The 21,029-nt window shown below is 45.4% G+C and overlaps 1 protein-coding gene and 1 long non-coding RNA gene across 7 annotated transcripts in view; one reads left to right on the top strand and one right to left on the bottom strand.

Moving 5' to 3' along the window:
- The window catches only part of UHRF1BP1L (UHRF1 binding protein 1 like), a 76,687-nt gene extending 55,898 nt beyond the window's left edge, over nucleotides 1–20,789 (top strand). For all 4 annotated transcript variants that reach the window (XM_044981788.1, XM_044981765.1, XM_044981775.1 and 1 more), the window contains 5 exons: nucleotides 1,322–1,472; nucleotides 7,044–7,300; nucleotides 15,627–15,735; nucleotides 18,473–18,654; nucleotides 19,554–20,789. In XM_044981788.1, the coding sequence (XP_044837723.1) occupies nucleotides 1,322–1,472; nucleotides 7,044–7,300; nucleotides 15,627–15,735; nucleotides 18,473–18,654; nucleotides 19,554–19,682 (828 nt within the window). In that variant the 3' untranslated portion in view covers nucleotides 19,683–20,789. The remainder of the gene's footprint in view (nucleotides 1–1,321; nucleotides 1,473–7,043; nucleotides 7,301–15,626; nucleotides 15,736–18,472; nucleotides 18,655–19,553) is intronic.
- Nucleotides 55–6,322, bottom strand: LOC123345173. 3 transcript variants are annotated; one of them, XR_006572743.1, is made up of 4 exons: nucleotides 5,603–6,322; nucleotides 4,802–4,891; nucleotides 2,278–2,468; nucleotides 55–284 (listed from the first exon to the last, which is right to left on the bottom strand). It is a non-coding gene; the product is annotated as an uncharacterized LOC123345173 (long non-coding RNA). The 3 variants fall into 3 exon arrangements; XR_006572742.1 differs by lacking the exon at nucleotides 2,278–2,468 and having other exon boundaries at nucleotides 5,603–5,723; nucleotides 5,904–6,322; XR_006572741.1 differs by lacking the exon at nucleotides 2,278–2,468.
- Nucleotides 20,790–21,029: the final 240 nt, after the last annotated feature.

Here is a 21,029-nt window from a genome sequence, read left to right as displayed (position 1 = left end):
TATGAATATATATATATATATATAACCCAAAGTATAGAACATATTTACTGTAATCTTTGTATCACCATGCCCTGTAGTAAAAAAAAAAAAAAAAAAAAGCCACTTTTCTAACCATCTCCCCTCCCAAGGCAATCTCCAGGCACTGATAGAGTTCCATGGTGGTTGCATCTCCTCTTTCTCTTTAGCTGTCTATTTATACCATGCTCATCACTGTGGTTATCTGAGTTTCTTGCATAGTAAATTATCATCATAATTGAGCGTAGTAATCTTAGGGTACAGGGCACCTAAAAAAAAAAAAAGAAAAGAAAAACATGCTTTTGAAATCAGTTTTGTGCATACTTCCCTCCTACACTCTCTTTGGAGACATTCAGCATATAACTACAGTTGCTGAGTTTTTAAAAAACACTTGCAAATTATCTTTTTAAAGAAAAGCCCTTACTTAACTAATGATTAGATATATACACTTATGAGTAAGTATCCTTTTGGGTCAGTTTTCAATAATAGTCTTTACATTTGTGCATGTAAATAATAAAGAATGTGTGAAAACAGAATCTGTGTGTGCAAATTAAGTGTGTGCAAATTCCATTTTAACTTGTAGTTTTCTATTTGTAGAAGATGAGTTGAGGCCCCTTAGAAAACTTGGCCCGTAATAATAAAAATAATTAGCATATATTTAAAAAAAGTGGCACCAAGACTTGACGTTTTGCAGCTGTTGACTACATTTGTTGCCTGACAACAAGATATAAAATTTAATAAAATAAGAGGAAAGGGCAGACTAGTAGAAGAGCACAGTGCATGACTGTGCAGTGTCAGAGTTTGGGACTCTAGCTAGGGTTCCTCTCTCTGGCTTTGATTCAGCATTTGAATGGTGTCAGCTACTCACATGCTTAATATAAAGCACATGCTTAAAGTACTATAGGTATGACTAAGGCAGCATATTCAGTGTCTTGGGGGAACCATTTCATGTTGTTGTGACCCTTCTGACTATTTCCAAGTCAGTATTGATGGACTGCAGCGGGGAATAGCATCTGCTTTTCATTGTGCATCAACTAGTTTATTATAGGGTGGAAGGTGAGAAAATAAAGAGAGAAAAATAATTGTTGTTTGGGTCTCTGAGTAGCTCTCTGGTGAGTGGGGGAAAAAGTGGGTGAATAAGGAGCTTGAATTCCAAAATGTTTGTTTGAATTGCATTAATACGAGTTTCCTTTGGTAATATTTGAATGTAAGCTCGTTGCATTGTTTATATTTGCACACTAATAATTGAAAGTTGTAATTTAAAAAAATAATTTATAATCTCAGTTGTATCTTAACTTGTTGATAGATGTCTGTTGTGGTTTTTAAAATCTTTGGCGTTAATGGTGAAATTGACATCAAAGGTGAAGACACAGAAGTATGCCTTCAGGTGAATCAGGTGATACCAAGCCAGTTGGGCAATATCAGTGTTCGACATTATCTTTGCAACAGAACTGTGGGTAAGAATTAACAAGAGATTTCAATTCCACTCTCACTATTGAATTTGAGTTGAAAAAACATTTGTTTTTACTATGAAAGAGTTATTGGAAGTTTTATGGTTGTCTTCCCTCTAATACATAATCATATAAAAATATCTGTATTAGCCTTGTGATTCTGTTCCAATTACCTTCTTTCCTAATTATTAAGCAGTGAGTGGGAGGGGAATAAAAATAGAACTGCTCAGGATGGTGTGAGGAAAAAAACAAAACTAAAACCAAATGAATTACATTGAATTCTGCTGATTCCCTTTTTATCAAATATCCCGCATTAGATTGTTGATATTTGATAAAGCTGGAACTTCATTATTATCACTCTCTAACTTTTTTTAACTTTTGAGTATTTCTTGGTTTGGTGAGCTTTCAATGAGATCAGATCATTCTTTACTTCAAAATAACTTTAAAAATTCTAGTCTATGGAACTACATCTCAACATCCACACTTCTTGTTAATTTTAAATGTCTTATTTAAGGAAAGTTACTATCTAGCCCTGTACCCAGAGGGATGAGGTGCAATTATATGATTTTTTTTTAAAAAGCTTGATAAGATTCTGATGCTTAAATGCTACAGCTATGAATGATTATAGTATTGCATTGCCAGTTAACAGCACATTAATCATGCTGTTGCAATGAATATGTCCACCTGGTCCAGAATCACTTTTACAGTAGGTCCAAATATGTCTCTATATCTGGAGCTCTACATATCAAAATAAGTAGAACTCTGTAGTGGTATGTGTCTCTTGAATGTATCATGTGAACATCATTGGTACCTTATTTCAATTAAATTCATTGCCTCTGTCCATAAATCAGATGCACAATTCCATAGAGATCACTAGTTCCGTGGAGCATGGTTTCGCTTCTTTAGAGGCATCCCAGGGTACATTGCAATGAAGGAAAATCCCATGGAGCTTGGGATGCGTATAAGGGTGTAACCTTGGTAAAAGCAATGTAGCAGAAGGAGCTGGAAGACACTTAGAAAGTTACTTTCCCGGCAAATGCATAGTCAAGTATAGTTGGGGAGGATAAGGGATAGCACAGGGAAAGAAATGAAAATAGAAATAGGAAAAAAAATATGATCCAAAATCTGGTTCCTGGTTAGTCGTACTTGAATGACTTTAAATTAAATCCACCTGTAACTGTTTCTCATTTCCCAGTTTGAAATTGTTGGGAATGTACCTAGAGAACTGGAGAGGTTTAATTGAAAACATCTAAATTAATATTTAAAAATAATCCCTGTGTTGTGAAAAGGATAAATTTGAAGTAAGGGCCAGAATTTCAGCATAGTTCAATTGACTTCACTTGAGTTATATCAGCAAGCATACTTCAATTGCCTACCATCTGAGCGTCTGGGCCAGTAAGTCTACTCTTTAATCATGGTACTCAATATGAATAGTATAGTACAGCTTAAAAATATTTGAGTGCAAGCCTTACAAGTTATAGCTACATAACAATCAGCCAGTAAACTGATTCAAAAGGATTTTAACTATTCTTTTTGGTACTAATTATTTTTAGTGTGTTAAACCTGAAGAGATAATAAGTAGGGAAAGGATCTATTTCTTTTGCATAGCAAATGGATGAATATTGAAATTTTATCTAATATTTCTGACTATCTTCCTCTTATAGAAACGCCCAATTCAGTGCGTCAGTTGCTCTCTAGTGGGTAGAGATATTGAGACTAATAATCAGAAACTGCTGCTCTATTTTATTAGTACACACTCCTGTTCCCATTGAAGTAATGGGAGCAGCATCTAGCCCTTTATTCTAGCTATTAAATTGTTTCAGTTTTCTTAGTACCAGTTACTTTCTTTTTTGCACATTAAGGCTTCGATTCAGGAAAATATCCTTTCTTCAAGTGGTTGAACACTTGTATTCCACTCAGGTTTATTCATGTCCAGCACACCAGAGCCAGAGAGTTTTCTGTAGCAGTACCCGGTGGGGTGGCACACATGCCTGGCACATCCTTGTGGCCTCTCCTGAGGCTATATAAGGGTTCTACTGCCCTGACCCCCTTCAGTTCCTTCTCACCATCTGTGGCCTGAGTCAGAGCTACCTGTGAGGTTTACCTCACATTTTTTTTCTTTTGATGCCTCATAAGTTTATGGTGGCGTTACAGCAATAATGCTGGTGCTGGAACAGTGTCAGCGAATTCTCTTTTCCTGTAAATAGTACCCAGTAGTTATGTTTCCTTTATTGTTTTAACTAGTTATGAATTAGTTTTTGGTGTGATGCACCGATGGCATGCAGCGCTCACCGAGCTTTAAGCGCTGCTTGTCTTGAGAGGTGTCTGTTCGCAGTAGCGACCCCTCCATGCTCTGCCTTTTGTGCCTCAGTAAGGAGCATATTAGAGAGAGTGCAGTGTCTGCCATTCTTTTAAAAAACAGAACACAGATATCCAAAAATCTAGGCCTCAAGCAACGCTTTATGAAGCAAGCACTGAAACCTGCCTCGGAGTCAGGGCCTTCAACTGCACACCCTGCCTCTTACATGTAATCTGTTATGGAGGCTGCAGTGATCTCTGACAGATCCCTGGACTCAGACTCTTTTCCTTGGAAAAAGAGAGGTCAGTTGTCGTCAGGGCTTCCCAGAAAGAGGACCCATAAAACATATTGGAGCCCCTCCAGACTGAAGATATGTGGTGGTGGTTCTTCTTTGAAGAAGGACTGGAAACATTGTCGGGACTCCTTGGGTACTCATGTACAACTGAGCCGTCAACCTGTCTCTCCCCAGCACTGCAGCGGGAAGGTATTGGTACTGTACCATCAACTCTGGTACTGGCTATGGGATAGCTGTTGAGTCTAGTACAAGAGACACAGTTCCAGCACCAGCATTATTGGTGGTACCACCATCACAAGTTTATGTGGCATCAAAAGTCTGTCTGTCTTTCTCTCATGGATTCTTCCTGTGGTACAGGAGTCCTTTGAAGTGAAGGCATCTCCTGCTGCTCCCAGCCCATCTGGATCTTTGGCTACAGTACAGAGATTTAGTGGTAACAGTGCCGGTATCAGCCAAGAAACATGACAAAGACTAAATCCTGGCATCATCTTCAGCACCGATGCATATTGTGTTGGTACCAGTGTGATCTTCGGCTTTGGCATCGGCCCTCAATCAACAAGTCACCTACTTCCATATGTAAGTGTTGACAAGTGACAAGATTCTGAGATTAGTAGTGGCAGGTCAACATTATCAATACACAGTGCTTCTTTTGTCCTGTCCTCAGCCCCACACATATTTATCAAGTACATGGCAGTGGTGGTGGCCTACTGAAGGAGAAAGGGGATTTATGTCTTCCCTTACCTAGATGATGTGTTAGTGCAAGGTAGATCCAAGCCCCAGGTTCTCTGCCATGTCCAGCTTATCTGTCTTTTCCATCGTCTAAGACTCATGCTGCACAAGAGAAAGTCCACATTAATTCCCACACAAAAAATAAAATTAATTAGGCCCTACTCAATTCTACATATTCGATGGCTTTTCTCCCACAGGACAGGTTTCAGACTATTTGCCAGTTATGTGCCTCTCTCAAGTTATACCCTCTCAAGTTATACCCCACCACCACAGTCCAAGCATGTCTAGCGTTACTAGGCCACATGGCCTCATATACTTAAGTGACCCTGCATGCCAGGCTATGCATGTGCATCCCTCAGGGGTGGCTGAAGTTAGTCCATTGACTGAACAGACACTGGTTGTACAAGTTGATCCAGGTTCCTCCTGGGTTCCCAATAATGGTGGATGGATAAGAAAAACATATGCAGAGATGCGGTATTTGCTTGCTGCCACCTGATCAAGACAATCATTACTAATGCCTCTCTGATAGGGTGAGGTTCTTTCAGAGGTGGGTGTAGAACCCAAGCTTCGTGGATAGAGCAAGTAGCAGCTCTGCATTTCAATATCCTCGAGCTTCGAGCATTCATAGTGCTTGCTGTGCTTTTCTCCCTCACATCAAGGGCTCACCAGTCCAGATGCTTATCAACAATACAACTGCAATGTACTGTCTGCACAGACAGGGAGGGGCATGATCTGAACAGCTTTGTCAAGAAGCGATGAAATTCTGGCACTTTTGCATCAGGGAAGACATTGCTCCCATTGCTGCTCACTTACCTGACTCCCAGAATCAATTGGGCGACCATCTCATCAGGACATTCTCCTGGAATCACAAATGATCCTTCAAGAACAGTGGGCTGAGGACCATCTTCAAAGCTTGGGGTATTCAATAGTTGGCCTATTCACAATGAAAGACAATAAGGAGTGCCATCAATTTTTCCCTCAAGTGTGTGAGCTTCAGGCTCTAACAGCAGGACCTCCATGTGTGTTGTTTTCCAAGATAAAGAGCCTTGAGGCCTCAGTCTAAATTTTTAACCAAAATAGTTCCAGCGTTGCATCTTAGCAAACCAATACTTACCTGTTTTTTTTTTCCCCTGAAGCTGCACTCAAGTAGTGATGAAGAGCGACTTCATACTTTGGACATAAGGTGAGCACTGGCCTATTATCTGGACCGAACCAATCCTTTTAGGTTATCTCCTTGGCTTTGTGTCTCATTTGCTGACAGTAGGAAAGGTAAGGCAGTTTCAGCACAGACAGTTTCCACGTGTATTACTTCCATGACGGCATTGAACACCCCTTTCTGGAGAGACTGTTAGCCTGAACCCTCATTGAATGGGCCATCTCAGCAGCCCTGCAAATGTCCAGCATGGGGATGGCCCTAAGAAATACTACCATTTGGTCCCTCTGTGCATACTTTCATGCATCGTTATGTCATCATGACTGCTTCAAGATCTGATGCAAATTTGGGAGAGCAATTCTGCCATCACTACTTAAATAGACTCCGAGCCCTACCTCCTAATAGTACTGTTTGTGAGTCATCTGAGTGAAATACATGTCTGCAACCACTTGAAGGAAAAAACGGTTACTTATCTTTTTTATGACTGTTCTTTAAGATGCCCATCTCAAAGAAAGAGAGCTACAATACAGGTAAGTAATCATTTTGTTCAAGAGAGCACTTAGTTAAATGTATTAAGTACTCTCCTGAACATGGATAGACCTAGTGCTTTCCTGAATCATAGTCTTAAGTAATTTATTAAAAACAAAACAAAACAAAAGCTTTTGATGGGCTTGGTTTTGTATTTACCGTGCATACAGATCTCCCACTGAAGACCACACAAGTTTTGCATGCTGAAGAAGGCAGGATCCTTATATATACATGTATACTGTTATGTCTATTACAAGCTACTTGTATGTACCGTTTATTGCTCCTTGTACTACTTTTAAATTAGAAATTAAGAGATGAGAAAAAAGGTGATAGAAAATTGCTCACAATACATTATGCGTATGTACTATTAAAACTCTGATTTATCTCAACTTTGGGGTTTTCTGAATCAAAAAGTGAAACTGATTAATTTGTTGGAAAACTAGTTATGTTTCTTCTACTCCTGTGATTATGTAACTACAATGCGGGTAGAAATGATTGCATACTGATTGCTTATTGGAGTGCTTTTTGTGTGCTCTAAAGTTTTCATCCAAATTTTGTTTTCTTCTACACTAGGTTCAGATCATAAATCTGTGGCTGGACCAATTAAGTCATCACCTGAAATTAATTTGAGATGGGAAAATGGGCCAAGTGCTGTAGTACACTCTCTGCTGGCTGTAAAAAATGGCTTTCTACAGTGTCACGTGGAGAATTTTAGTGCTGAATTCCTAACGTCTTCCCTCACGAACATTCAGCACTTTCTAGAAGATGAAACTGTTGCAGCAGTAATGCCTATGAAGATTAAAGTTTCTAATACAAGGATTAATTTAAAAGTATGTTAACTAGGAGCCATTTTGCTTCTCTTAACTGTTTAGACTGTATGTCCTTGTGTCTTTTCTGATAAATTAGTAATCTGGATATAGTTAACTTCAAAGAAACTCATATCTTATTCTTTAATGTCTTAATTGGATATTTACGATTAGATAACACTAAAGCAATTTTAAAAATCCATGAACTGGGTTAGCTCAATGGCTTGCCTAGAGGTAAATTTGGTGCATGACCAAACTGGTTATAGGAATTAATGTTTTATACTTTGTGTCTTTTTTTCCTTTACCATGTCACGGTCCCCAGAATAGCAGCAGCTGGGACTGTAACAGATAAGGTGTTCCAATTTCCCAAGGGTAGAGTGAGCCTTTTGTTGCTTTGCACTAGCACCTGCTTTCAAATCAAAATCAGCATTAACAGAGAAGTACACTATAGGCTCATCAGCCCTCCTTCGAGGATAGTTGTGGTGATGAGAGCTTAGCATAGAAGGAGGAAAGAGGTTATGAGGGCTCAAGTTCAATCCAGCTTGCCTACTAACTAGAGCCCAGATTTCATGTTCTACCCTACCTAGAAATATTTACTAAATAATACAAGCCTTTCGCACTAGTGTGGCTTAAAATAGCAACATTAAGAGAATACTGCAGTGCAGTCTCCTAGTTTTTCCCCTAAAACACTTCAAGCAGACAATGATTTCACTGAGGGGCAGCCAGAAAGGCTATGATAAGTGTAAAGAAGGTTTTATTTGTTTGTTTGTTTTTTTAAAAGAGATTTAGGGTTATAGTGTCACTGCTGCCAAAACCAAAAATAAAAAACCCTCAGAGACAAATAGCCTTGGAAAATTTCAAAACAGTGAGAGATGCAAGGGACTCAATTCCCAAATTTGGGACCCAAGATAGGAGATGCCTAAATCTACATTTGGGGCTCAAGCATAAACTGTGCCACACTTAAGCTTAAATTTAAGCGCTGCTTTAAGTTGCACCAGCTAGGGCAGTCTCCATTCTGCCAGCTCAGGGATGCGGCAAAGTTCTGATTCCCTCTCTGTTCCAACAGCTCCTTGTATGGTGGCCTTACACCATTTTAGGATTGTCTGTGCTAGGGAAATTTTCAACTGCTTGCTTAGGCAATTTTTAAGTGCCATTTGTGCCACTGGAGCAGCACAAAGAGCACTTAGTGAAGGTGTTTGCAGCACAAATTGTCACTTAAGCACCAAGCTGAGTGCCCAAATTCAGAAATGAATGCTTTAGCATATATTCCCCTAATTTTGAAAACTTCTTCGAGTGATTGCTCCTATGCATTCCAGTTAGGTGTGCGCGCCGTGCGTGCACGGCTCTTCAGAACATTTTTACCCTAGCAACTCCGGCGGGCCGGCTGGGCGCCCCCTGGAGTGGCGCCGCTATGGCGCTGGATATATACCCCAGCCGGCCCGTCCGCTCCTCAGTTCCTTCTTACCGCCCGTGACGGCCAGTTGGAACAGTGGAGTGCTCTTTTACCTCCACAGCCCTAGCGTTTCTCTGTTTGCTACGTGTATATAGTTGGTTAAGTTAGTTAAGTAGTTAAGTTAGTTGAATAGTTTAGTTAGATATAGTGTAGTAAGGGAATTAGGGGGGTTTACCCCTCTTCTTCCACAACCGGTGCGGGCTCATGCCCAAGGCACCGGGGTTTAAGCCCTGTGCGGCTTGCCAGCGGCACATGCCGATCGGGGACCCGCACGACTCCTGCCTGCGCTGCCTCAGGGAGACCCATCGGCCAGACAAGTGTCCGATCTGCACGGCATTTAAGCCGCGAACTAGGAAGGAGCGGGACTCTCGCCTAAAGCAGCTCCTTATGGAGTCGACACTTCGCCCTCCCGCGCCGACCCCAGCGGCACCGAAGTCGTCCTCGGTGCGCAGCGCACCAGCGGCCCCGAGCCGCTCTGGTACCGAGACTGCTCGAGCTCCGCAGCCGGCACCGGCGTCTCGGCACCGTTCCCTCTCTCCCGCGAGGAAACGGAAGACGGCGCAGACGGCCTCTAAGCCTCATGCTCCGGGACCGCTTGCCCAGCCACCACCGGCACCTCCGGCACCGGCTGTGGTGGTGCACAAGCCGTCCACGGTACCGTCGACTCCGGCGCCGCAAGAGCCGTTGAGTCCGGTACCGCCCTGCTCCCCGGTGCCAAACGCAGTCGAGCTACATCTCCTGTCCACGCCCGAGACCTTCTCGACGGCGAGAGAGCTCATTGAGCTCACAGAGGCACCGAGCCTCCGGCCCCCGGCACCGCCGGTGCGGGCTGTTCAGTCAGCGGGCAAGCCGGCGATGATGCGGCCACCTTCCCCTGACGGACGGGATAGACAGCGCTCCAGGTCCCGGTCCCGCAGACGGTCACCGCCACGCCGATCCAGGTCCCGGCACTGTTCACCATCGCGGTACCGCTCCCCGTCTCGGCGCCGGCCGCAGTCCCGGTACCGCTCGATTTCGAGGTACCGGTCGCACTCCCGGAGACGCTCCCGGTCCCGGACACCCAACCACCGGTACCGCAGGAGGTCCGGCTCCCGGTACCGTTCCTGGCACCGCGACTCCCGAAGCCGCTCCCGACACCGTCGGTCGAGATCGCGGTCGAGCTCCCGGCACCAAGGTGGTCGATGGTCCCGCTCTCCATCCCGGTACCGCGACGACCGGCACCGATCCTCGGCACCATCCAAGGACAGACTGCTGGCATCCACGGCGCAATCTATCAGCGCCTCTGCCCCCCCTTGGCCTTCTCGTCAGCCCTCAGTCGCCTCTCAGGCGGGCAGTGGGAGAGATCTCCGGGCCGACCCCCAAGGCCAGGACATCGGTCCGCAGCAGTGGGGTTTTTGGGTCCCCTGGGCCTACCACGAGCCTCAAGGGCTCCCCTTCCCCCCGCAACCCGCGGGCGCCGAACGCAGGGTGACGGAAGCCACGGTGAGCAGGCCTCCCCCATCACCATCGGGTGAGGCCCCGTCGCCACCTGGTCCCACAGAGCATCCGGGGTCCGAGGCGGCTTCCCACCCCATGGAAGAACCACCTCCAGAAGCGGTGGTCCAGGGTCTGTCCTCGTCATCCTCGCCGGATGAGGCGGTGGCGGGGGCTTCTACGGCGGACCCCCCTCCGATTGACTTGCGGGCCCACCAGGACCTTCTTCGCCGGGTGGCGAAGGCTATTGACCTCCACGTGGCGGAGGTCCCGCAGGATGACGACCCGATGACCAATGTGATTGCAGCTGAGGCCCCGCTGCGGGTGGCCCTCCCATTCATCCATACTATCCAAAGGAATGCCACTACCATCTGGCAGTCACCGGCGTCCGTCCCTCCCACCGCACGTGGAGTCGAACGAAAGTACTCGGTTCCTCCCACTGGCTACGAGTACTTATGCACCCACCCCACTCCGGACTCCCTCGTGGTGCAGTCCGTCAATGACCTAGAGAGACATGGGCAACCAGCCCCGGCGCCAAAGTCTAAAGACGCTAGGCGCATGGATCTGTTGGGCCGGAAGGTCTATTCGGCAGGGGGTCTCCAGTTCCGGATTGCCAACCAGATGGCTCTCCTCGCTCGCTACACCTTTGACATCTTGGTGTCCCTGTCAAAATTTTCGGAGCTAATCCCAACAGCCTCACGTCAGGAGTTCTCGGCCCTCCTCGAGGAGGGCAGGAAAGCCTCCCGGTCCTCCATCCAGGCCACGCTGGAGTCGGCGGACTCAGGAGCCAGAACCCTGGCCTCAGAAGTGACCATGAGGCGCATCTCCTGGCTGCAGTCCTCCATCTTGCCGCCTGAGGTGCAGTACACCCTGCAGGACCTCCCCTTCGACACTCAGGGTCTCTTTTCGGAGAAAACGGACTCCAGGATTCAGACCCTCAAAGATGGTCGAATCGCCATTCGCACCTTGGGTATGCACACACCGGCTACCCAGCGGAGGTCATTCCGGCAGCAGCCCTACCGGCCCTTTACTCAGGCCAGGTCGCGGCCGTATAATAGTCGGCGAGGCAGCCTGAACCGCCGTAGACCATCGGGCAACAGGCGCAACCAAGCCCAGGCACCTTCCAAGGCCCCTCAAGGGCCTAAGCAGGCGTTTTGATGGGACGCCCGAGGACGGCCCATCAGTCTCTTTCCCGGATCCTTCCCCATTATTTTGCAACCGCCTTTCCCACTTCCTCCCGGCGTGGTCCCAAATAACAACGGACAACTGGGTACTTCGTACTATCCAGTATGGTTACCGCCTTCAGTTTGTTTCGCCCCCTCCCTCCCACCCACCTTCCCTGTCCCTCTTCAGGGACCCCTCTCATGAGCAATTCTTCTTACAAGAGGTCGAGACTCTGTTGAGCTTGGGTGCCATAGAGGAGGTGCCGCATGACATGCGGGGCAGGGGATTCTATTCCCGATATTTTCTCATCCCCAAGGCGAAAGGAGGTCTCCGACCTATACTAGACCTCCGGGAGCTCAACAGGTACCTGGTCAAGCTCAAGTTTCGCATGGTAACCCTGGGGACCATCATTCCCTCCCTGGATCCGGGAGACTGGTTTGCCGCCCTCGATATGAAGGACGCGTACTTCCATATCGCGATTTACCCTCCCCATCGACGCTACCTGCGCTTCGTGGTCAACAGCGCGCACTACCAGTTTGCGGTACTACCCTTCGGCCTGTCCACCGCACCGAGGGTCTTTACCAAGTGCATGGCAGTGGTTGCCGCCGCCCTCCGCCGTCGTCGCATACACGTCTACCCGTATCTCGACGACTGGCTGGTTCGCGGGCCATCCCAACAGCTGGTAGCAGATCAAATGGCCGAGATACTATCCCTGTTTCGGTTCCTGGGCCTTCTCATCAATGCCGAGAAGTCCACTTTAACTCCATCACAACGAGTGGAGTTCATCGGAGCGGTCCTCGACTCCAGTTTGGCCAGGGCCTGCCTCCCTTGACCTCGACACCAGACGATGGTCTCCATCATCCGGGACCTGCACACCTTTCCCACGACAACGGTTCGGTCCTGCCTACGCCTCCTGGGCCATATGGCGTCCTGCACGTTCGTGACCACGTACGCGAGGCTGCGCCTTTGCCCATTTCAATCTTGGCTAGCGTCGGTGTACCGCCCGCACCGCGACCTCATAGACATGGTGGTCACAGTCACGAAACCAACCCTCGATTCGCTCAGCTGGTGGCTGGACCCAGAGGTCGTGTGTGCAGGAGTCCCGTTCCGCCCTCCCCGCCCATCCGTCACCCTGACCACGGATGCCTTGGCGTTGGGATGGGGGGCTCACCTGGGAGACCTTCATACCCAGGGTCTCTGGTCGCCCCAAGAGCTCTCCCTCCACATCAACGTCCGGGAGCTGCGAGCGATCCGCTTGGCGTGTCACACCTTCCGCGCCCCTCTGCAAGGCCGCTGCATGGCGGTGTTCACAGACAACACGACGGCGATGTTCTATGTGAACAAGCAGGGCGGAGCCCGCTCCTCCCTGCTCTGCACGGAAGCGATGCTCCTGTGGGACTTCTGCGTGACCCACTCGATTCGCCTGGAAGCGTCCTTTCTTCCAGGAGTGCAGAACACACTGGCCGACCATCTCAGCAGGTCGTTCCTCTCCCACAAGTGGTCTCTTCGTCCAGATGTGGTGCACACGATTTTCCCGAGGTGGGGGTTTCCCCAGATAGACCTGTTTGCCTCCAAGGAGAACAGGAAGTGCCACCAGTTTTGTTCGTACCAGGGTCGCTCTCCTGGCTCCCTGTCGGACGCATTCCTCTGCTCCTGGACGGATCACCTCCTCTACGCCTTCCCTCCGTTCCCGCTCATACACCGGGTGCTGCTCAAGCTTCGCAGGGACAGGGCCCACCTAATACTCGTTGCTCCGGCCTGGCCGAGGCAGCAGTGGTACACCCTGCTGCTCGAGCTCTCCGTTCGGGATCCCATTCCCCTTCCGTTATGGCCGGACCTCATCACGCAGGACTTCGGCAGACTCCGCCACCCGGACCTACAGTCCCTCCATCTTACAGCTTGGTACCTGCGTGGTTGACCCACGTGGAGAGGGACTGTTCGGCGGCGGTACAGCAAGTCCTGCTTGAAAGCAGGAAGCCTTCCACTCGCTCCACCTACCTCGCGAAATGGAAGCGTTTCGCGCTCTGGTGCGATCACAGAGGCCTTAATCCCTTCCTAGTCCCTATCCCTACAATCCTGGACTACCTCTGGTACCTTAAGGAACAAGGACTCGCGGTCTCCTCCTTGAAGGTACACCTGGCAGCCGTGTCTGCCTTTCGTCCATCCATGGGAGGTCGATCCATCTTCTCCAACCAGATGGTTTCCCGCTTCCTTAAGGGCCTGGATTGCTTGTACCCGCCGATACGGCGTCCTACCCCAGCCTGGGATTTAAACCTCATTCTGGCCAAGTTTATGGGAGCGCCCTTCGAGCCCCTGGCCATGTGCTCCCTACTCTATCTCTCCTGGAAAACGGCCTTCCTCGTCGCGATTACGTCGGCAAGACGAGTTTCCGAGCTCCGTGCCCTAACGGTTGGTCCACCATACACCGTCTTCCACGGAGACAAGGTGCAGCTTCGACCACACCTGGCCTTCCTCCCTAAGGAAATCTTCCTTCCGGTCTTCTTCCCGAAGCCGCACGCCTCACCTCGTGAGCAACAGCTTCACACCCTGGACGTCCGCAGGGCCCTCGCTTTTTATATCGAGCGGACGAAGCCCTTCCGGCGTTCGCCACAGCTGTTTGTAGCGGTTGCTGATCGCATGAAAGGCGAGCCGGTCTCCTCTCAACGGATTTCCTCCTGGGTGACGGCATGTATCCGGACATGCTACGAGCTTGCTCGCGTGCCACCATGCTGCCTCACCGCTCACTCGACAAGAGCGCAAGCCTCGTCGGCCGCCTTCCTGGCCCATGTTCCCATCCAGGACATCTGTCGAGCGGCCACCTGGTCTTCTGTCCACACCTTCGCTTCCCACTACGCGTTGGTGCAGCAATCCAGAGAGGATGCAGCCTTCGGCTCAGCAGTCTTATACTCTGCCACGTCCCACTCCGACCCCACCGCCTAGGTAAGGCTTGGGAATCACCTAACTGGAATGCATAGGAGCAATCACTCGAAGAAGAAAAGACGGTTACTCACCGTAGTAACTGTTGTTCTTCGAGATGTGTTGCTCCTATCCATTCCAGACCCGCCCTCCTTCCCCACTGTCGGAGTAGCCGGCAAGAAGGAACTGAGGAGCGGACGGGCCGGCTGGGGTATATATCCAGCGCCATAGCGGCGCCACTCCAGGGGGTGCCCAGCCGGCCCGCCGGAGTTGCTAGGGTAAAAATGTTCCGGAGAGCTGTGCACGCGCAGCGCGCACACCTAACTGGAATGGATAGGAGCAACACATCTCGAAGAACAACAGTTACTACGGTTAATAACCGTCTTTTCTGTATTTTCCTGGCAGGAAGGGCAGGCTCAGGTAAACTTTTTTGACAAAATAGTCAGTTTTGTAGGTAAAGACTGTACATTAAGCTGTTATTAATTAGAGGTTATGGGCAGTGAAGAATTCACTGTATGTGCAACCCTCACCAAGTCACCATGAAGTCAATCAGTTCTTCACTTTATGGCTGGATTGCCCATTTAGTGGGATATTTTCTTTGCATTGAAGTTGGCATACTGCTTCCTGAGTGAGTTTTGAGGGTTGTTTTTTCATACTGTAGTTTTTGCTCTTTGAAAGAGCCGTCACACTTTAACCATTTTTTTTAGTTATTTATCTGCTGATGCTGATAATGCTGTTGATATGTTTTCTTTCTGTTGGCATTAGACACGTTACTCTGCTTGACAGGAACAGTGAACCGTAATTGAGGCGAAACCACCACAAGCAGTTTGTGAGGTGTCTTTTGGCTGCAGTGGTATCGCTGAACTATGACAGCTACCATCCCAATGCAAATTAAAAAAAAAAAAATCTTCCCCCGAAGTATAGTAGGTGCAGCCCTACTGTCTTTAAAGAGTTCAAGGGACAATCAGATGAGAGATTATATAGCACTGGTTTGTTAACTCCATTTCTGGTGAGGACTCCTATCTTGCTTTGCTTTGCTTTGCTTTGTTCTCATTGAGGTATTCTAGTCAAACTATATATGCTGACTTCAGTGGACTTTCATCAGACATAAATTTGGCTCTTTGTGTTTCTGTAGATCATAGTAATTTTAATGGTACTGACGTTTTGTAGATATCTGATTAGCAAATTCTGTCTGAATGCACTTCTAATGAGAGGGGTTTGGGGGTTTCATTAAGTCCGTTCAAATATGTTTAACTGAAGTTTCTAATTAGCTGGTTTGATTTCCTATCATTGATAAAGAGAGACAACATTAAAAATCCTATTTTTATTACTTTTATTCTGTAGGATGACAGCCCACGTGATAATCTCTCAGCTCCTGAACCAGCTCCTGTAACACTGCATATTGACCTACTTTTGTTAGAGAGGAATGACGATGGCTCTTTTTGCATCAGAGGTGTGTATTGATACATTCACCCCAAAATCTACCATGTTAACAATTGAAAGTACATGCTGCTATATTTATGTAATGTTTCTACTTTGCGTGAACATTGTTTTGAACATGTAGCTAATAATTAAAAGTGAGTTACCCCACAGAATTGCTAATCACACTGTGGCTATGTCTATGCTATGAGCTAGGGGTGTGATTCCTAGTTTGTGTACATGTACTGGTACTAGCTCAGAGCTAGTGTGAATATAAGAGGAAACACACCCCTAGTTCATAGCGTAGATATAGCCACAGTGTACATTGTGTATATATAACTGAAACTGAATAAAGTCTAGCCAGGGAAAACAATCCCCAATTGCAGTGTTTTGACTGTGGCCCTGGTCCTGCAAGTCAAACCAATGGATGCATGGTGGTTTATATCACTTCGTAGTACATGTATTCAATTCCAGATTCTTTCAGAGATGACTAAACACAATTTAACTGCCTAAATGTTGCAGAGAAGTGGTGACTTATCTCAGCTATTTCTTGTTCATTATGTAGTTACCTGTAATATATATGTATAACGAATTACTGTTATTTATTACTACCTATTTGCATTGCAGTAGCACCTAGAATCCACAGCCCCATTGTGCCAGATTCTGTACATATAATAAGGAAATAAGTTAAAGCATTGTATGACAGAATGCTGAACCAGCACTCTCATCACTGATTAACCTGTTAGCCCCCTTCCCAGAGGGGTGATTAAGGAAATGAGTCCTTGATTACCAGATCAGTTTGGAGATCACAAACTAATTAGCCCATTAACAAGGAGAGTGGATAGAAGAGCACAGGAAGGAAGTGGAAGACAGAGAGAAGCAGAAGAGAGAGAGGGAGGCTGGGCCTGACAAAATGGGGTTCTCTGGGGGGAGGATAGACACCTTTTCTCCCCCCTCCCTTTTGGAGAAAAGACAGTAAAACTGGATGACGTTGTAACTGCTGTGACTAATCGAATGTGGAAGGTGGTAGAGTAAAACACTAAATAAACTTAACAGTGGTATCTACATGAGGGAAGACCTCTGAGCGATCTGTGTGAAGCAAAGAGGACAGGAACAGTAGATACCTTATCAGATGTAGTTTAAAACAAAAAAAATTCTCTGTCTAGAACAAGTATCTGTTTGTGATTCTGTGCATTATGGAGGTACCATAGCAGATCCATAGGAAGAATTGCATTGAGATTTGCATCTAAAACTGGGATTTAACCCCTCTGTTACATATGAAAAACATACCTGTGTGCATACACTCATTTGTGTGCAAGCACGTAGTTTGTCTGGGTGTGTGGACATACACTATATACACACAAATCATACTGCATAACAACATGTAATAAAGACTTCTGTTTAGAAGATGGGTCTTCACCACTTACCTTGCACAGATACCTAATGAATCCACCTACACTAAGTGAGGATAGCTTGCATATTTTTTTTTGTTATACATCATCTGGTACATTAGAATTATGCTTCTTAGTCATCTTAGATGCTTCAAAACTGAAAGCTGTGAGTGTTTATTATTGTATGTGCAAATATACAATTCTAAGGTCTGTTTTAATCATTTGTATTCTTCTCCCCATTTGGTAAAATGTATTTAAGTTATAAGTTCACTCATGTTTCCCTATTCCTTTGGTATAGACGCCTCAGGTGTAGTGGATGCCAAAGTGGAGGTCAAGTACCTTCAGCAATGAAGAGATGTGTGTATCTGTATACATAGTCATGAACCCTGAAGTATGGGTTTTTTTTTAATACAATGGCAAATTCATGTAGTTTAGAGAGAAATGTTTATGGAGATTTAGTTTACTAAAAAACTGCACCTCTCATTTTGCCCTGCCTGCAAGTACGTTAAACGCACAAGTGTGTCTTTAATCATATTAAATAGGAGAAAGTTACTTTTAATGTTAAACATGGAAATATTTAAAATTTGTCTTGTGTTAAGGACCTGGTCCAGAAGGCTTTTCACACCATGTCTTCATATGTAAGTACAGGCCCCATCCTGACTAGAACCCTTGGGGTATGTCTACACTTCAGTTAAACACCCACAGATGACTTGGGTTCATGGGGCATGGGCTGCGGGGCTGTACAATTCCAATGTAGACACTCAGGCTGGAGGCCAAGCTCTGGGACACCATGAGGCAGGAAGATCTCAGTCTTTAGGCTCCAGCCTGAGCCTGAATGTCAACACCACAACTTTATAGCCCTGAAGCCCAAGCCCCAGGAACCCGAGTCAGCTGAGACAGGCCAGCCGTCGGTGTTTAACTGCAGCCTAGACATACCCTTAGGCACTATTGTAATACTATTATTATTATTATTATTAATAAATGTGTAACAGACAAAACTCCCATTGACTTGAGTGCAAGTTACATGCATGTGACAATCCCAGTCTAAAATATTATTTAGATATACTTTTTGAATAGTTAGTTTCCTTATGTTTAGTTAACTAATCATTTAAAATAATTTTTCCATGATGATTATTTTCGTCATTGTTCATATTTACTATTTCTTTCTTTAAGCTGCCATATATATATATATACACACACACACACACGCCTTTTTTCTCCCTTCTGAAATATATACCTTTTATTTTAATGTGATATTGACAAGAAGATGTAGGTATACTTAATGTTAAAATTGTACTTGTTGGCCGTTTTAATTCAATATTAACAAGATTCAATAAAAACTAAACATTTCAAACTTTCTGCTGTGTGTCTATGAAACAGATAATCAACCACTAAGCAGTGATGTGTTGAACTACAAGAAATCGAGTGCTACAGTGCAGCAAGTGGGTGGCGTTACCAGAAACAGAACGCAGGATTATGTGTCTCAAGCCACACAGACTTCTCCAGAAATCCCCAGACCACCTACATCAAGATGGGCTACAGCTGACTTCCTCAGAGAGGAGGTAATGATAAACCTACGTTAATTTTATTAAATTGCATTGTAGTAATAAGCAATCAAAACTGTTTAATTGTTACAGATTATATATTCTGACTGTTAGAATATCATTTTGCTTGAGAAACTTGTTTTTGGGTGAACTTAGAAACAACAAGGCATAGATACTATACTATGGTTAAATGCAGAGGATGCAACTTTATTTAAACTATTGTCTAATTGGGTTACCCACCCCAAAATAGCCGGCAGAGTTGTTTAAGTGTGGATCTCAAGTGTGGTACCAATGTCCTGGGTATACCACAAATCTTAGGGGGAGTGTGAAGGCCATTGTCCCCTCTATACCCTCAAGCCTGCCCAGAGATTCATCCTTTGCACCAGAGGTATGAAGGTTAAAATGAGATTGTGTGCCCAGGACTCATGCCCAAACAGCTCAGTCACACCTTTCCTAATCCAGCCACACCGGAACCTGCCAAAGTTGAAAATGTGATTTAAACTTCCCAAACCAGACCTCTTGGATGCTTGGTGGCAGGTGAGAACCCACTCAGCAGTTTGCCATATCGTAAAAATCCCTTCTTAGACCCCAAAACTGGCAATCAGCTTAGCCCTTGGCGTCATCAGAGATCCAGCTACTAGATTAAGGGTGGGACTGACACAAGGAGCCCACAGTGGCCACCTTTCCTTGGGAGCAAACTGTTGCATCAACCCCCACCTTGTGCTGCACTATCAGCCAATGTGAGCCAATCACCTAGCTCCAGAACATGTCTCTACTGCATCCTACACCATCACAGTTGCACCTCAGCTAGCAGGGTGAGCATCTGCACCCAGCATTTGTAAATGTTACTGTGATAGTAGTTCTGTGTATTGGCAACTTTCTCCTAATACCTTTCTTTTTCAATTTAATCATTTCAGCTTATTGAAGAAAACGAGTGTCTTAAACAGGAACTAGCCAAGGCTAAAATGGCTCTGGCTGAGGTCCACATGGAAAAAGACACACTGCTTCATCGTATAAAGAGGATGACTATTGAACATCAACAGTAGTGGATGATATGTTCCAAAGATTGTACTGGAGTAAGAAGGGCTGTATTTAAATACTGTTTGTGAATTAGTGGAAGAGTCTTTTGACACGAGCATAGAACAATGTATTTATGGAATAAATACTATTCTGAGAATTTACGAAGGATTAGGATTAGACACTGCAATTGTGTTTTTCTGTTTAGCCCTGTTTAAACTGCAGTGATGCAGGAAAAATCAGTTTATACTGTACTTTACTAATTTTCCTAACAACAAGGATATGTTTCTCTTAATTCTAATAATATTGGAGGAAATGTTATTTGGGGAACAGATCTGATAATAAGATAGTTTGATGGGCAAGGGAAGATGTTTACATGAGTAATTGAGTAAAATGTGTGCCATTCATCATTGATATATGGTATCTTTATTTGCTAAGATTAAATGATTTTACTGTTAACATATTTTAAAGGAGATTACATTTGCACTATAAACTGAATGGATCCCATTCTATGGCCATTAAAACTTAATATAATTGGCCTCAAACTGGCCTAAAGTCAGTGTAACTGGCCCAGGCAGGATCACCAAGTTTAAGAGTAATCTTCCTGTGGCATAGAGACTTACACTGATCTCTTCCACTGCTGGTATACCTGAGTAAAGGATTGGGACCTTAGGACAAGGATCGTAGTATTGGATACCCCTACCAGGTGAGTCCTTGGCTTTATTGTGGGTATTACAGTCTGGTGTAATTCAGATCATCAATTAAACTGTTCTCCCCCATGCAAAAGGACTTGTCATGCACAGAGACAGCAACGGATCAGGGGTCTGTGCAAGATGAGCTTTAGCCATCTTTATACACACCCCTGACCCACATGCTGCATGGATTAGCCATGCCCAATGTATTTAAATATGTAACTGTTCATTTGTTAAAACAAAAACTTACTAGGATTCATAAATTGTATATTACTGTGTTTGAAAAAAACTTTAGAGAATCATTAATTACCCTGTTGAACTTGTGAAGTTACATGAAAGTGTAATTATGCAGTTTAAACTGTGGGTGATTTGTACAAATTGAACTATAATTTTCAGCTAAAAGAACTGATACAAATGTATAAATAAAAAAGCACAGAATACAGACTTTTAGAGTGTGCTTCTATCCGTTTTAGCAACAACAAACAAAAACATGTACATTCCCTTGAGACTTTGTTTTTGCTAGATGTAATTCACAGTGACCTTGTTGCATCTGGCAACTGAAGACATTTTAATTGATACTACACTTGTTGTTTCTGCACCATAGGTTATTTGAGGGAAGTTTTGTTTGCAGCTATGCAAACAAATCTGTCATAGTCTTTAATATCCTATGCTTTCACTTTGCAT

The sequence above is a fragment of the Mauremys mutica genome, chromosome 1 (genome assembly GCF_020497125.1).
Source record: "Mauremys mutica isolate MM-2020 ecotype Southern chromosome 1, ASM2049712v1, whole genome shotgun sequence".
NCBI lineage: Eukaryota > Metazoa > Chordata > Testudines > Geoemydidae > Mauremys > Mauremys mutica.
This window is presented reverse-complemented; position numbering and strand designations above follow the sequence as displayed.